Source organism: Cyphomyrmex costatus, unplaced genomic scaffold (genome assembly GCF_001594065.2).
Source record: "Cyphomyrmex costatus isolate MS0001 unplaced genomic scaffold, Ccosl1.0 scaffold199, whole genome shotgun sequence".
Classification (NCBI taxonomy): Eukaryota; Metazoa; Arthropoda; class Insecta; order Hymenoptera; family Formicidae; genus Cyphomyrmex; species Cyphomyrmex costatus.
In genome coordinates this window covers 691,483-708,873 of record NW_017276028.1, presented here as the reverse complement: position 1 = coordinate 708,873, position 17,391 = coordinate 691,483, and the positions used below count along the sequence as shown (strand labels likewise).

General features: G+C 28.0%; 2 protein-coding genes and 2 non-coding genes across 4 annotated transcripts; 1 reads left to right on the top strand and 3 right to left on the bottom strand.

Moving 5' to 3' along the window:
* Positions 1-5,189: 5,189 nt before the first annotated feature.
* Positions 5,190-5,282, bottom strand: TRNAY-GUA (transfer RNA tyrosine (anticodon GUA)). The gene is made up of 2 exons: positions 5,246-5,282; positions 5,190-5,225 (listed from the first exon to the last, which is right to left on the bottom strand). It is a non-coding gene; the product is annotated as a tRNA-Tyr (tRNA).
* A 1,259-nt stretch (positions 5,283-6,541) lies between these two features.
* TRNAR-UCG (transfer RNA arginine (anticodon UCG)) lies at positions 6,542-6,614 on the bottom strand. The gene has a single exon. It is a non-coding gene; the product is annotated as a tRNA-Arg (tRNA).
* A 681-nt stretch (positions 6,615-7,295) lies between these two features.
* LOC108773119 (COMM domain-containing protein 5) lies at positions 7,296-8,574 on the top strand. Its single transcript, XM_018538840.1, has 4 exons — positions 7,296-7,542; positions 7,726-7,918; positions 8,128-8,274; positions 8,359-8,574. The coding sequence occupies exons 1-4, from the start codon at positions 7,365-7,367 to the stop codon at positions 8,540-8,542; spliced, it is 702 nt and encodes a 233-aa protein (XP_018394342.1). The 5' UTR covers positions 7,296-7,364; the 3' UTR covers positions 8,543-8,574.
* A 1,536-nt stretch (positions 8,575-10,110) lies between these two features.
* Positions 10,111-11,852, bottom strand: LOC108773075 (uncharacterized). The gene is made up of 3 exons (XM_018538792.1): positions 11,373-11,852; positions 11,111-11,255; positions 10,111-10,733 (listed from the first exon to the last, which is right to left on the bottom strand). The coding sequence occupies exons 2-3, from the start codon at positions 11,166-11,168 to the stop codon at positions 10,111-10,113; spliced, it is 681 nt and encodes a 226-aa protein (XP_018394294.1). The 5' UTR covers positions 11,169-11,255; positions 11,373-11,852.
* Between the last annotated feature and the right edge of the window lie 5,539 nt (positions 11,853-17,391).

The following is a 17,391-nucleotide window of genomic DNA, read 5'->3' as shown; positions in this document are numbered from 1 at the left end:
TCTCTCTCTCTCTCTCTCTCTCTCTCTCTCTCTCTCTCTCTCTCTATCTTCGATTTGCTTTTCGGCGCTTGAGAGAATATCATCTCAGAGCGCATAATGAATTGAGCTTTCTATCTTTTTCTTATTTTTTCTCCTCTTAAACGAAACACTCTTCTATACATTATTATAGCAAATAAAATAGAAATAAACACATGATATTTTAATAATCGGTAGTAAATATTTATTGTAATAATTATAATATATCATAGTATACCACATGTTAATATAAAATAGTATTAAATTTTCCTAAGTTGTTAATATTTGTCAATATTTACTCAATGAATTAGTCCCACTTAATGATAATAAAATTATCGATTTTGTAATTAAATAAAGCAGTTAAATAACGTTACATTTGATTTTGTATTCGGTCGCACAATTATCCTAATTGATTCCGCGATAAAATCTTTACACGTACGTCATTGGTTATATAGTGCTATTGTTTTCGCGGATAAGTTTTGTTGCGACGACGTATCATGACGCGTTTTCACCCTCCATGCTATACGCTACTACCCCCGAGAATTCTGAGTCGGATGTCAAAAGGGTGGCAGCACGTGTTTGACTCAGTTGCTATCCACATTGCGAGTAACGCAGACGCGATATTCCTCTATATCTGCGATATTATTGCTGTATTTATGTGTTAAACAGATTTAAAGATATGGCCCTTATTTAGATTATATTAATCCTACTCACTAAATATAGAATTTATATACATATATATATATATATATCTTCGTTTTCTGAAATAATTTTACTATCCTTCTAATAACAGTAAAATTAAAAGAGCATAATAAAATTAATTTGTTTTTTTATGAATTTTATTTATGGAAAATTTTATTAATTTTTAGAAAAGTGTAATAAACTAGTTAAGTATAATAAATCATTGTGTTAATTATAATAGGATGGAAATAAATCGTCTTTTCATTAGAAGGTTTTGTTGTGAATACTGAAATATATCAACTTTATGCATCTTTTTACGACTAGCAAATATACTAAATTAAGTAGAAACATTCTAAAAATTAGAATGTCATGAATTATTATATAAGAGAAAGAGAGAGAGAGAATAATTAAATTATGATTAAAAATAAAAAATTCTTTTAAAAATACATTTAAATAATATTATCTTTTTATTTTATATATACATTGTGTATATATATAATAAAATAAATATTCTTTCAAATTTTGTAAAGTATCAAGTTGTTTAAAACAAGTCACTAATTGGGAAAAATCTTCTTTTTGTAAATAAGTTTCCTAAAAGTTTATACGTTATCGGAATACTTAAGAAAGTAGTTAAATCGAGAAATAACTTGTTGCGTAACAGCCAGAATTGTTTGCCCCGTAATGAATTCTATTATAATATAATCGATAAGAGAAGATATGATTTAAATGACTTGTATCGACTTTCTAATTTTCGCGGTGTTTGAGACTAGGTCAAACTTACGTGAAAAAGGATCGTTGATCTTCGCAAGACACGAACAATATTTAGGCGCGGTCTCGTGTTGGAGTTAATTCACTTCGCTCTGATTAGACAAAAAAGAACGGCACACCCTCGCAGGATTTCGATCCCCGAAATAGATAAATGGGTAAGCATCAAATGTGTATGACGTAGATTCATTGGCAGGTCAAATGATACCATTTTGAGAAATTTATAAACTTGACTTGATTTATTTATTAGAAAATAAGCTGTCATATCAAAATTATAATAATTAATGTTGTCAAACAAAAAGAAAATTGAATACTAGATTAAATGAACATATATCTGATATTATAAAAAAGACAGGTTCTCCCACTGTCATAACAAATCATCGCATTAACTTTGACCACAATTTTAGATCGAATGACGTCAAAATTTTAGACATTGAATATTCCTACAACAAGAGATTGGTGTCTGAAATGATTCATATTAAAAGACAAAAACATGGTCTTAATAAGCAAAATGATACTGAATCTTTACCAGAAACTTATTCACAGATTATTAATTCTTTCTCTCCTCTTCTTAATTCTTCTCCCTACTTTACTACATACGTTTACCCTTTCCAGATCCTCTTTCCTTATTACCAATGTAACCTTTCTTACTTGAAATGTCAGTTAGGTCAGTTATATTGTTCGAATTTCTAAAACTCCTTTAAGGTGGTTAGACCCCGGGATGCCGTATGTTGGGAAAAAATATTTAATAACGGTTCCAAGAAATTAATTTCCATTATTAATGATATTATTGAAGAGAGAAAGCATATTGTACTTGAAAAAAAAATTGAAACATGCAAAAATAATTTGCTAAACAATTTTTCTTAGTGACTTAAATTTTCTTCTTATCGCCTGTTAAGAATTTTTTAAAAATGAATGGATTTTAACGTACGTCTTATTTTTTCGAGAAAAAGATTCTCTACAACATTACCGTACGATTTTTCCAAATTTCTGAAGATATTTCGAAAAAATTATGATTTTTTACAATTTAAAAATTTGTTAATCTAGCCACCTTAAACGTGTAACATCTTAAACTTGGCTCTCATCGCATTGTTCTAACAACGGACAATTTTATAATTCGTACATCAATACAATTTTATTAGGTAATCTTATTCATAATTGTTTAATTTAATTGATACTAAATTAACAAAAATTAATATGATGTATCATATGTTTTTTACTTAACTTTATTTTATACTAAAGTTCTCTTTATATTTTTATTTTTACATTATATTAATTTCATTTTATTACCTTGACTCTCTTTACGTTATATATTCATTATTTTATTATTTGATTCTCTTTTCACATTTATTTGCATTACCGATGTATTTTTGACAGAAACAATTATTACATGCTTTCACAAACTACATTTATAACTAGACGAATTACATTTGTGTATGTGTTTTTGGATCCTTGCTGATTTGTCGAAATGTATACGACTTCAACTATGTGAGTGAGATTGCACACCTATTTATATATATTTTATATTTTTTTATATTTTTATGTAATTTTATAATTCTATAATTTCGAACATTTGTTAACAACTTGCGATCTTTGTAACATTGATAATGACCTAATAGAGGTCGAAACGTCTGTTTTCTGTTTTTCTAATTCAACTATATAATTTTAATCAAATGACAATTTTTATTTATAAACAATGAACAATTGTATATTTTAACGAATTTTTTGGCTCGTAGCCCTTTCTCTTTTCATTATTTTTAAATTAATTTTTGCCATAATGAAACGCCATAATTACGTGATATTCTTCGCAATATATATTAGATTAATTTAAAAGATTTTAACGAAATTATTGGCTCATTGCTCTTATCTCTTTATATTAGTTAAATTAATTTTGTTTCCTTCATATGTTATCAATTTTCATTCCAAACGTGTACAATAAAGAAAGCAGAGATTTTTTTGTGTAACTTCTGTTTAAACAAGTTGTCAATGCCAAATAAAATTTAATTTGTTCATATTATTATATCACACACACACACACACACACACACACACACACACACACACACACATTATATTTTCAAAACTTTTTATAGATATGAACAATACGTAAAGAAATAATATAATAAATAATAAGAAACTTTTTAGTAATATGTCTACATAGAAACGTATGATTATATACACGCACGCGCGCGTGCGCAGCGAGAAAAGCAAATTTAGTTAATAAAATAGATATATTAAATAATATAAATAGTTATTCAAATATTATCTTATATTAATACTTCATAAATTACGTCTTTTGTAATATTCTTTACAGAAATAATTCGTTTGTATAAAATAAATTTTTACAATATTTTATAAAATATACTTAAAAATGTTTTAACGTTTTAAAACTATATTTTTTGATACGTATATTTTATATTTTAAATATTTAAAATTTTCACAATTTCAAATTCAATCCTGTGATTAACAATCTGTCAATACATAAAGTCTTTTAATTAAGAGAATTAGAAGAGATTCTGATCTTTCATTTAATTTTGATCGTGTTTTTTTTAGACGTGGCGAATCAATACCTCATATACGGAAAATCATGAAGTAATCACTCTTCATGCATCGTTAAAGAATCATGAAATCACTCTTTATATGCACCACTGTGTGAATGATAAATGAAAGACTATTTTTAGTTTTCTTCTCTTCATTATCTGTCTGTTTATCTCTAAAGAAAATATTTTGTAAACAATTTGAGTAACTATAAAAATGACTTTATATTCTGTATGTAACACAGTTGAATTTGTTTAATAAATGGAATAAAACAAATATATATTCAACTATATTAAAAAATATTAAGTATAAAAAATAATTGCAGATAAGTTAAAAAAATTTGTTTATTTCCTAATATATATATTGAAATGTATTCCTCTTAATTTAATGTTGTAACAAAAAATTAAATATAAAGTAAACAGAATAGTAATAGAAAAAGTTATATATAATAATCTAGTTATTCATCATTATGAACCACAGTCCATGGACTTAGTATGCATTTAAAAAATGTACGTTATTCAACGTACAAAGTATGTTTACATTTGGACATTTAAAAAATGTTTATCTCATGCAATAAATTTTCTAAGTCTGCTCGCGACGTGTTGCTTTCGCTGACTTACCAAGTAAAAATTTTCTTTAAGGAAATTTACTTTTGTTACCTCCGATAACGCGAAAATTTACCAAATTAAAGCTTTTAGTTCAGACAGCAAGTGACAAATTTGTCTGGAGATTATAGTTTAAAATTTGTTTAATATATTAATTTAGTCCAGTTTTAGTCCATTGCATTCTAAAATGGACATTTTTAAAAAGTCCAAAATGGTAACATTAGATGTTTTTAAAATATCCATGGATCTAATCTGGATATTTTTAATAAGTCCAAAACGTCCAACATGTATGTTTTAAATACATGTATGTTTTTTAAACATTACTATGCTGTCTTGGTAGTATGATCTCTTTTATTAAAATGACAATAGTTTACATGATATATTGTGTGTGTGTGTGTGTGTGTGTGTGTGTGATGTGCGCGCGCGCGCACAATATTGTAAAAATATCAATAATTTTTAAAATAAAAATAAATAAAATTATATTTTATATTAAAGGATATATTTAAATATAACCTCTTAGTAAGAGAGAGAGAGAGAGAGAGATTCATTTCAATAAAAAAAAACATTTCAAAAATAACAAAAGATTCCTTCGAGCCGGATTTGAACCAGCGACCTATGGATGTCCGATTTAATCCTTCCAACTACAGTCCACCGCTCTACCAACTGAGCTATCGAAGGTACTTGAGGAATCTCACCGAAGAATTTATTATATCATAGAACTTAAATTACATTACTAACCTAAAATTTGTAAGCACTAAAATATCTTTATCCAAGACAAAAAGCAATTTAAGTTAATTAACAAATAATTGTTCTACAATATAAAAAGATTAGATTCTATATTGTAAACTATTCTTTAAATGTGTGTCAGTAAATATTTTAAAAACAATTTTTCTTATTAATAAGTTGTTGATAAAATATTTATATTTACACATAAACTATTTTATACAAAAAATTATATAAATATTTGCTACATTTTTTTGGAAGAGAAAATAATTATTTAGAAAAAAATATATAATATATTAATTTTTCTCTGTACTAACATAAACAATAAATTATTATTTTAAAAGCTTTGTCATTATTTTTAATAACAAAAAATTAAAATTTTTATAATAATTAAATTTTGATTGTCATTGGCGACAATCTGCAAATGCTGCTCATACATTTTATATAATTAATAAATTATCAACGTAATATCGATAATTTTGTAATAAATGGGTCACGACATTTTACTATAGAGAATTTGACTAAAATGATTTAAAGGCTATTTAATTAATAATGTTCGGGAACCGTCGACCTTTCTTGATAATGTCATAGCATTATTATGCAACAGCACGAGTTCTCTTTCTTTGAATATTCGTCACTTCACTGCTTATTATTCGAGAAAATGTCTCGAGATCGTTCACTTTATAAATATGGAGCTTGATTTAAATATCAGAAAATTCACACAGATAAAACAATAAATATTACAACACAACATCCGAATGCATTATAACAAACAGCTGATTATGTTATCGTCGTCATTTTGATATCAATTGAAGTCTTTAATGTTTATTATTATTTGTCATAACTGCAGCTTGTTTGCTGAGAATTTAATAAGTAAAATATAATATGAAATTAGAATATAATGTCGAAAAGCTGTTTAGTAAAATATATAATCCGCATCATTTTACTTACTGTTATTTAAATTACGCATATAAATTGAAAGAAACAAATTAATGTGTAAATTTAAGTTTAAATTTACACATTAATTTCATTTTGAATTAATTTAATTAATATTAATAAATTAAAAAAAAATTTAAATATTCTTATGTATTGTTAAATTCTAACGGGTTTTTATTATTAAAAATAACAAAAACGTAAAATATGAAAATCAGAACAATTCTATGTGATAATAAAATAGTGTTCCGTATACAGCAGAAAAAAAAAATAGTTACCTGCGACCGTGACAGGACTCGAACCTGCAATCTTCGGATCCGAAGTCCGACGCCTTATCCATTAGGCCACACGGTCAGTTGTAAGCTGTGACTTCAACTCAGAATATCAGGGAATTTGGTCAATTTTCTCGTCACATATTCAGCTTAAAATATAAAAATTAATATGATTTTATGTATAAATGTAACTGAAAAAATTATATAACGCGTTCCATAACATTACAATTGGCTATTTTTTACAACATTGTTGTATGTATATTTATTCCTTCCTCAACAAATGATCAATTATGCATTCATATCATAAATGATATGTATATATTTATTGTCAAACGCAACACTATTAATTTAAATTTTATATTCAAAAGTTTTTAACAATTATAGAATTTTATAAGTAAAATTATTTATTTATCGTATTACTATTATATCGTATCATCATTGGCAATAGATAAATTTTTTCGTAACCTAACTGTAGAATACGGATGATAGAACGTTATTATCGAACATTCTCTAGTCTCCAACAGATGGCAGTGTATGTTCAAATTTTGATTGAGCGGAAATCTACAGCGGAACGGAACAGCGAGACCAATCACAATCGCAGAAAGTAAAGTAGCGGAATGATTGTAGAGAGTTCTGATTGGTTTCACTGTTCCGTTCCGCTGTAATTTCCGATGTGACTCCAGCCTGATTGGTTAATTTATACAACTACACTTACGCAATTGTAGATCGGGCTTTACAATTATATTTACGCGATTGTAGAATGGGCTGCATTATAGGAACACTAAAATTTTGAGCATTGGAAATTTTTGGTTAAGTTATCAATTGCGTGTGTATGTTTGTGAGTGTGATTTGTCAAAGTTATACTCGAACAATACTGAAAGTCACTTGTGGTCACTTGGTCACTGTAATAATGACAACACCCCTTCAAACGCAGCTTTTGAGCGCTTTAGGGAACAAAACAAAATATCTTGCGGAATTAAAAAAAACATTTGCGCGCCCACTAATACAACGTGAGTTATTATTACTTTTATTAAATGCAAACTAAAATTATTATTTAAAAATATGTAATTGAATTAAATATATAAAAATTAAATTGAAACATTAAGTTAATATTACGTAAAATCTGCATAATTATATAGTAACAAGAATAAGAGATCTATGTAATTCACATAATAACTGTTTAAAATATATAGTTGCAGTAAAAGCAATAGAATTAGAACATATAGAAGAAGGTATTCTCGAACGGATAAGTAAAAAATATAACATACCTGAAGAACATGTAGATGAATATTATGCAGCTATTCTTACAATTTTGAAAATATATCTACGTTCGCAATGCCATAATATTAAGCCTGTGGAATTTAAACAATGCTTAGAAGAATTAAAGTAAGTGTACATACATATATATATTAGATTCTTTGGCTCGTATGGCTTGTATAGCTTATAACAATATTTATATTTTCATATAACAAATAAGTTTATTTATCTATAACAACAATTATAACAAATAATTTTAATGATATATTTTTTTCTTATAACAGCATCAAAAATTTATATAAAATTTTTCTTAGCTATTTTTTTAATACATATTACAGATTGAATTCAGAATGTGTGGAAGATCTATCCTCTGTAATTTATGGTCCAAAACAAACAGACTTATTATTAGGTTTGATTCAAAGAACAAAATTTAATCTACAACTTATATCCTGTAAATGGCGTGTAGATATTATTATCTCATCAAAGTATGTTTGGATTCTTTTAGTAGATATTTATCATAAAATATTTTATAGAGAATTCTCTAATATTTTTTTCTATATATATTACAGCATACTAAACAGAGTACTAGAGCCAACTATTATGATGGAATGGAATTTCAATACAGGTGAATGTGTGTCTTTTGAATTATCTTTAGCAAAGTTTCATCAATTGAGACATACTATAGCTACCATTCTCGTTGAGTTACAAGCACTAGAGCGGCATAGCATTTTTAAGACTATTCTATCTAGCTGATAGTAACAATCTATTACAATTGATAGTTACTAAGAGCAATTTTGAAGTATCAGGGTGTTGCTTGATAATGATTTATAAATTCTAAGCCATATGAGAATATATAAATATGTTTTTTTTTCTACTTGTTTATATCCAATTTATTGTATTACAGATGTAAAAATTATTTACATTAAAATTATAAGTAAAAATTGTTTATATTATTATTATTATTATATTATTTTTAAAACTCTGACATTTCATAAATGTTTTTTAAATAATTTTTAATATAAAAATACAAATGTCGGATCAATAATATGAAAACATATTTCTCTTTCATGCGTTGTTTTTTTTTATCGAACTTTATATTCTCATATATTTTTTTTATTTAGAGCTGATTTCTTCAAACAGAAGAAGAAAAATATCTGTTTAAAATTCTGATATAAAACGTTTTTAGCATTTCTGTAACATCTTGATTGAAGAAAAAGAAGCAACTTGTCTTGTATGATTGTAACGTTTAGTTTTTAGACTACTTTAGACCATTATAAACTTTTACTTCGTGTAGTTTTCAAAGCTCTTGAACTTTATGTAAAACTTTTTGCTTTCCTTTTAAACGATCAATAAGTAGTTTAATCTGTTTTTGATTCACATATAATTTTTCTTGTATCTTTTATTCATATTATATAAATCTTAAATCACTCTCTTCAAGCTTCTTTTCTGTTTTATTATTTTTTTCATAATGTCTCATATTACTCAGCAATTTATTTTTATGTATACTATTCAATATAAGTTGTCATTCTTGTCCATTAACTGCATTCCATTTTTCTCTTCAGCTATTATGTCTTCAGACTTGCCAATAACTTATTTTTTTATTAGTTAATATAGTCTTCAGCCATGGTACATATATTTATATATTTATTTATTTTTTTAATACATATTGTACGTATATTTCAATTGTTTATTTTCTAATAATTTTTATTTTGACAATAATTGCAATAATTTTTCACAATAATTATTTAAAATATCTTATTGCAAATCTTAAAAATAAAAATCAATAGTCGGCAGTTTGCAACTGAGAAATGTTGGGATTACAGCTATTTTATAGCAGGAACAATTATCTCATTCTATCTTACAACAAGAAAATGATTTTTTATTATCAATTTTGTAATAGTTGAGTGCTACATACAAGATGATTTAGGATCAAGAAAGTACAAGAATAAAATTAAAGAAAATACAATGAATTGGAAAAATGAAATGAGTTATTTTAATCTAGTGTACATCTTATGTATACAGTTTGCCACATAAATAGCAATAAAAACAGAATGTACATATATATGTATATAAAAATGTATTGCTTTATATAGTTTTATTTTATTCAAGTAACATGTGTGTGACTATTTGTATTTAAAACATTCAGAATTCATTTATAAAATAATTTTAAACTATCCTATTCGATTATACTTAGCAAAAAATCAAATCAAAAATATATAAGGCAAATAACGGTATATAAAATTTAAGCAATAAAATTAAGGAAAATAAAATTAAAAAGATACAATTTTTGTATTTATTAATACCTAAAGAGAATACGCTTATTACGTTCTAATTCCCGAATCACATATTTTTTGCACTCTTAAACGGAAATATATATCTAAAATAAGATTTATTAAGTTTGTCCTATGATCCTGTAATGGTTTTTGTGTCAACATATGTAATACATTATCGAATATATCTGATGTTACATAAGTAAAAGCGACTTTAATGAGTTTTTTTATTGGATATTGTACTTTTAATATTTTTAGATGTCCTCTTATTATTGTTTCTGCAATGTAACAAATTTTAACTACATCATTGGATGCTACAGACATGTTACAGTTACATTTTCTTTTTTCCTCATTTTTTCCAACTTTTTTTTCGCATTCTCCTTTTTTCTCCTTTCCTTGTTTTCTAACTGACTCCTCAATTGAATTATTTTTGGTAATTGACTTATTAGTATCAAATAACAAATGTTTACAAATTTTGCAATTAATTTGTGTTGCCACTGATTGAGCTACAGTGCTAGATAACTTTGTTGCCTCCTTTGTAACATAATCCGATATATAACATTCATTGCTAATAAATTTACTTTCTGATTCTTCCTGATTGATATGTTTCATTGATTTTTTATTGCTTTTTTTCTTTATAGTTGGGATATCCATAGTTTTATTATATAACATATCTGCAAGTAAGCAATAAATAAATCTTAAAAGATAAAAATATAAATGATACAAACATAATTTTAAATTCATGTTATTTTACCTGTGAGTAATATTTATTATTGATATTTAATGTTTAGTTGACATTTTTTTCAATCTAACTAATATTGACTTTGTCACATTCCTGTAACCGTTTTTAAACATTAAAAAAACAAAATATTAAATTAATAAAAATATTCAATTAATATATGATTGATGATCTTATATCTTAATAACACATCTCTTATTTATTGTTAAATAAAAGATAAAATTATGCTTACTAATCCTTTGCTAATTTTGAATGTTCTTTTAAAGGCATATCAAATATGATACATATAACATTAGATTTTAAAAATCTTACCAGAATATGCTACCAAAAAAATTCTTTGGATTTTTAGATAATGTTGGTGTATATCCATATAACCTTGGCTTCATAAGTGTAAAGTTTCAATGTACTTATTAATTTCCGTTGTGCATTGTTTTTCTTGAACCTCAATTGTTGACAGCTTTAAAATAATTATAATTAAATTAAAATATTAGTTTTGCAATAAGCTATGTAATATAAGTTTTTATAATTAAGTGAAATTTATATTTGTACACACATAAATACATAATACACATACCTATATATAGTCTACATAGATCAATGAAAGAGAAATTGGATTATGCCTACAACAATTTGAATATTTATCCAATTTCAGTCTAGCCTCTTCTTCAAAGTGGTTTCCTCCCAAACAGCAAATCATGAAATTTATTGTTACCAGATCGTACCAATCAAGTTGTTGTCAATCCACATCTGATAGCAAATTGATGCTGATTGATGTCTTCACAATAAACTTTAAATAGTGATAACAACTTGCTGGTAACTAATGGATGCGTTCCAATTTCTGTATGATGAGCATGATGTATCATTTAATCCTTGTTGTTCATCAAATATTAAATAAAAGGATAAAATGACAGTGTAAAACGGAAATAAACCCTATGTTAGGATCCGAAATGTTACTGCGAGCACGCTATCTCGAATTCTCGACGCTATGATATGGAATAAGTAGCATTTTAAATTTCCTTTTAATTCCTGTGTCCACGCATGGTCGAATCGAGCTCTAGCACCGTGGATCATCTGTTTTTTATTCCTGCACTGTCTGGCCGCACGGTGCAATAAGTTAAAATGAAACAAGCGTATATTTGTTTCACTTCAACTTATTGCACCGTGTGTACTAGTTCAGACAGTGCAGGAACAAAAAACAAACTCAAGGCTGCTCGTATCCATGACAAATATTCGTCCGGTTCTGCGCAGGACTGAATTCCGCCATTTTGCATCACACAACGATGACGCATGAGTGTGTGCATGGTGTGTACATATACGGTTGTGTATTTTTTAAGTTGTAAGAGACTGCGACTCCCAGAGATATAATACTCCGAAGATGCCATCGTGTGCAATAAAGAATTGTAAAAATACATCCACGAAGAAACGAAAATTGAGTTTCTTTTCTTTTCCGAAAGCTCCGGAAATGATTGAAAAATGGAGAGCTGTATGCAAAGAAAATGTGAACCCTAAAAATGGTGAGTATATTTTCCTATTTTCATTTTATGTAGTGTTAGAAGAGTGTATTTATTCAGTAATTGTTTTTTTGTTAATTCAGGTCGTGTATGTTCGGAACACTTTCATTCTTCCCAATACGAAGATCGCAATTGGCTAAAAGATCTTGTCGGAGTAAATGGAAACGTCCGAATCAGATTAAAATCGGATGCAGTTCCGGAAATTACGAACGATAATACAGGTACATGAGATGTTGATTGTAAAAATTAAAGAAAAAGATAAAAACTGACATGTTGGAATTTCAGAAATAGAAACTCTTATGTCTGTTGCTGTACAGTGGGATTATACTACACACAGTGATACAATCGTCCCATCATTAAGCTGCACGCAAGAAAATTTATCGAGTGTTGCGAGTGGTGTATCAAACCCTGTCACAGCTACAAACTCTGGTACTTATTAACAGTTCTGCCATACTACGCAAAAAAGTCATTTCTCAAATTTTTACGAAAATTGAAATAAAATATTATTAGCATAGTATGCATTAAAAAAATAAAAATAATCGTATCTTCATGGCACGTTTCATATTATTAATATATGTGTGTACATTTCGTGGTTTCAGAGAACACTTTTAAAAAGACGTCAACCAATCAAGACCATGACAAGGAAATTCAGACAATGAAGGAAAAAAATGCAGAATTGCTGAAGAAAGTGCAATCCCTGGAATGTCAATTAGCTTTAAGAGACAAACGCCATAAAAAAGAACTTGAACAACGGCTAACACTGCAGAGTAAACTACATAAGAAAAAATTAGAACGAAAATTTCGAGAAATGTTAACTCCATTCTTTACACCCGGACAAATACAACTGATTTTGCATCCAGCACAGAGAAAGACCCGATGGTCTTCTGAAGACATCGCATCTGCGATTTCCTTAAAGAGCATTAGTCCTAAGGCGTATCAATATTTAAGAAAAACAAAACGATTCCCTTTGCCGGCTATTTCAACGCTACGAAAATGGGTAGCGACATTTAATATGGATGAAGGTCTTCTGAAAGACATATTGTTAATAATGAACGCCAAAGGCACGAGTATGTCAGATATGGAAAGGACTACTGTGATATGTTTCGATGAAATTTTTCTATCCAATCAGGTCGAGGTGGAAAAAAAAGAAGAGAGAGCTATTGGACAGCACAAAAAGTACCAAGTCGTTGTAGCTCATGGAATATTCAAAAAGTGGAAGCAGCCAATTTATTATGCCTATGATACGGATATTACTAAAGAAATATTGTACGATATATTGATACAATTATTTGAAATTGGTTACACTGTTTACGCAATGACCAGTGACATGAGGCAGAGCAATCAGAGTTTGTGGAATCAGTTAGGAGTAGGAATAAATGATGGACAAAGAACGTACTTCAAACATCCATGCAACGAAGAAGTAAATGTGCACGTTTTCGCTGATCCTCCCCATTTATTTAAATTACTTCGTAATCACTTTTTGGATTCTGGACTTCATATAAATAATAAGTTCATCACAAAAGCGCCATTACTAAGATTATTAAAACTAAATTCCGATGATTTAAAGATTGCCCATAAATTAAGCGAAATCCACTTAAATGTTCAAGGTCCACTGCGCCAAAATGTTAAACTTGCAACACAGCTGATTTCTGCAACAAATGCAGCTGCTATTGAATGGTGTGGTGAACGCGGATACATGGAAAACTGTCCACAATGGGCTGAAACGGCAGAATTTTTAAATTTATTTAACGCATGGTTTGACGTTTTTAATAGTACATGCAAATATGGACATCATGCGGGATTGAATGGTTATGGAGTTGACATTGACAAACAAAATGAGATCCTTTCTAAAGTAAAATCGACAATGCAAACTATGACGGTCGGAGAACAAAAAATAATGCTCCCTTTTCAAAAAGGATTCATTCTAAGCACTTGCTCATTACAACGTCTTTCTTCGGATTTATTAGAAATATTTCATACGCCACATTTCGAAATGTCATATATTACAACAAATCGATTAAATCAAGAAGTGTTAGAAAATATGTTTTCATACTTCCGAGCAATAGGTGCTGCGAATGACAGACCAACCGCGCTGAAAAAAAAAAATCGTAAAATTAATAAGCGCAATAATTAACTATTATTTTTATTATTAACTATTATTATTTAATATTATTATTAATTATGTTATATTATTATATTAGGTATATATATTATTATTAATTAATATTTATTTTAGTATTTTACGTGTTGTTGTGTATTTTACATGTTGTTGTTGTTATTAATTATGTTATTATATTATGATATTATATGTTATTATTAATTAATATTTATTTTAGTATTTTACGTGTTGTTGTGTATTTTACATGTTGTTGTTGTTATTAATTATGTTATTATATTATGATATTATATGTTATTATTAATTAATATTTATTTTAGTATTTTACATATTGTTGTGTATTTTATGTTCATTTTAATATCTATCTTAGTATTTTATTTAACATCTGTTTATTGTTATTTCTTTCTGCACACAAAATCATTTTTAAATATATTTCACATATGCCGCGCAAAATGGCGGAATTCAGTCTTGCTTGCTATTGGCTAGATATAAAGGCTGCGCAATAGCAAACCTTGTTACTTCGACCATGTGTCCACGGTGCTAGGCCGGTATTCATAGTCAGTTCTTATTTGAAGACTGTCTTAAGTAATGTCTTAAGGTGCTAAAGCGACCCTCCGATTGGTTCGTAACTCTTCAAGACTGAACTTAAGACGGTCTTGAATATAAGAACTGACTATGAATACCGGCCCTAGAGCTCGATTCGAGTTCTTGGATCCAGGAATGTGCATGGTGGACAATATCCAAGGTGAACCATTGCGCATAATGGAGGCATTGAATGTGTGGCTTAAAGTTTCGACCAATCAGTTGTTACCCAAGCGGAGACGCGCGTATCTTAAGTGTACAAATTATTAATTGGAAATTAAAACATATGATGCATGGAAAATTAAATATATTAAATATAAAATATAAAATGAATACAAAATATGAATATAAAATATTAATGAAAATAACATGCATAAACGAAACAATTTGACAAATTGATACTTTATTGACACTTCTACATATGATAACAGCACGCGACAACACTCACAAGTAAAGTTACCTTTCCGTGACTCGCCGAATTTAATGAAACTTGATACATTTGTACAGTAGACAAAAATAATAAACACGTATTTTTTTATATCGGCAATGGTGTAGATGTAAGGGGTGAAACACCTCTTTGAAAAAAATCGGTTTTTCTCTTTCGAACCTAATATCTTCAAAACTATAAGAGGTAGAAAAAAATTCTACAATGAGAATTGAATGGTTGCAAGAGTACTTTACAACTGAAATAAGAAAAATTTTTTTTAATATTTATTTATTGTACACCTTCCACCCTCCATTCTTATTTTCAAAAATTTTTTAATTTTTTATTTGACAAAAATTAAAAAGCATTTTACGCTGAAAACAACGGTGTATATTTAAATCACGTTCCGAAAAACCATTTTTGAGATATGAACAAAAACGTCTCATTATATACGCTCTATACGTATTCGTATCGCGTTGGGGGCTCAAGATACACCGTTCAACGAATGCAGTCCAATACGCATCAATATCGTACTAGCTATTATAATCAGAGCTTTTTACAATAATAATATCATAATAATAACAATAATAATGTATATAATGATAATAATAATGATAACATTAATAGTAACAGTGACTTTGTTAAATTTCCGAAACCAGACAATGGCGGATTTCTGCAATGAATTCGAACTATTTTCTTCCGCTCTTTGCCGAACCCAGGAATAACCGACGAGGAGGTGACGAGAGTCTATTCCCATTTTGTTTTTTATAATTTTTTATAATTTTTCCATGTTTTTATGGTTTTATATTATTTAGATTTTTTCTTAATTTTTTCAACAATTACGTGTTATTCCCACCTCTATGTTCATTTTTTCATTTCTACGCTACATATACTCTTTGCAGAAATGATATGCAATTAATGAAATCTTGTATGCACAAAGATTTTGCACACCAAGCGCACTTTATGACTGCTATATTATTACATAATAATTCGCAGATAGCTTCACAATTTTTAAAAGAATAATCTACTGGATTATCAAAATGAAGTGGTTTCTCTTGTAAGTATCCACTTTTGTACCATGAATACTTAAATAGATTCATAAATAGCGGAAAGGATAACTGATTATGAATAAGCGATTGCAATTTGATAACGTTGTTTCGTAAATGTAAAGTTATGTCGTAATTATATTTACAAAACAATTAAATCAGAAAAATATTTAATAAAATTTTTCCAAATTCTGAAACCAAAGAGGTCGAGAGGTTGAATCATCCCAGTTGTTCCTGCAGGAATTGTTAAAATTTTAATATTTTTTGATAATTTATCTTATTATTGTTTCAAATGTTTTTGAATTGTGGCCACTACATGAAGCATACTATATATTGCTATTATAAACAAGATATGACTTTGCATTACCAAAATCTTAAACATTATAGTTTCGTAGGTCGAGTTGGTTTGACGGTTATAAAAGTTTTATATTTCGGACGACTTGCATTTGCAATGTATTAACAAAATAATGATTTTTATCGTCACCGAATTGATTAGTAAATGACTGTGTTAACGACATGGATTACTCGGAGGTGAGTTTTTTGTCAGAGGGACAATTGCTTGTCACATCAGGAGACGCGGTAGTGTCTCCGGCCATGTTCAAAAACTGCGAAACGCTACAAATCTCTTATCCCGAGCCACTAAAGTCCATTTTTGGGAGGTGCATAGTTATGTTAGTAGTTACTAAAATATAAAAAAATTTTGAATCGAACGTTATATATCCTGTAAGGCGGCATCGCCACGAGTAATTTGAGCCAAAAAAATTTTAAATCGGTCAAGCCGTTCTGGAAATATAAGCGGTCGAAAAGTGGTGATTTTAATGAAAAATTAAGAAACGTCTCCTTCTTCTCCTTCTCTGTCCGTATTTTTAAACTTTTCAACATCCTCTCTCACCTTTCACTCGCACCTCCACCAT

Bases quoted from the DNA above. Each gene is read 5' to 3' on its own strand.
- LOC108773075 (XM_018538792.1), bottom strand. From the start codon at position 11,168: ATGGATATACACCAACATTATCTAAAAATCCAAAGAATTTTTTTGGTA. The intron at 10,734-11,110 runs GTAAGATTTTTA...GCTTACTTGCAG, and splicing joins TTTTTTGGTAGCATATTCTG to ATATGTTATATAATAAAACT.
- LOC108773119 (XM_018538840.1), top strand. From the start codon at position 7,365: ATGTTTGTGAGTGTGATTTGTCAAAGTTATACTCGAACAATACTGAAA. The intron at 7,543-7,725 runs GTGAGTTATTAT...TAAAATATATAG, and splicing joins TGCGCGCCCACTAATACAAC to TTGCAGTAAAAGCAATAGAA. The intron at 8,275-8,358 runs GTATGTTTGGAT...TATATATTACAG, and splicing joins GATATTATTATCTCATCAAA to CATACTAAACAGAGTACTAG.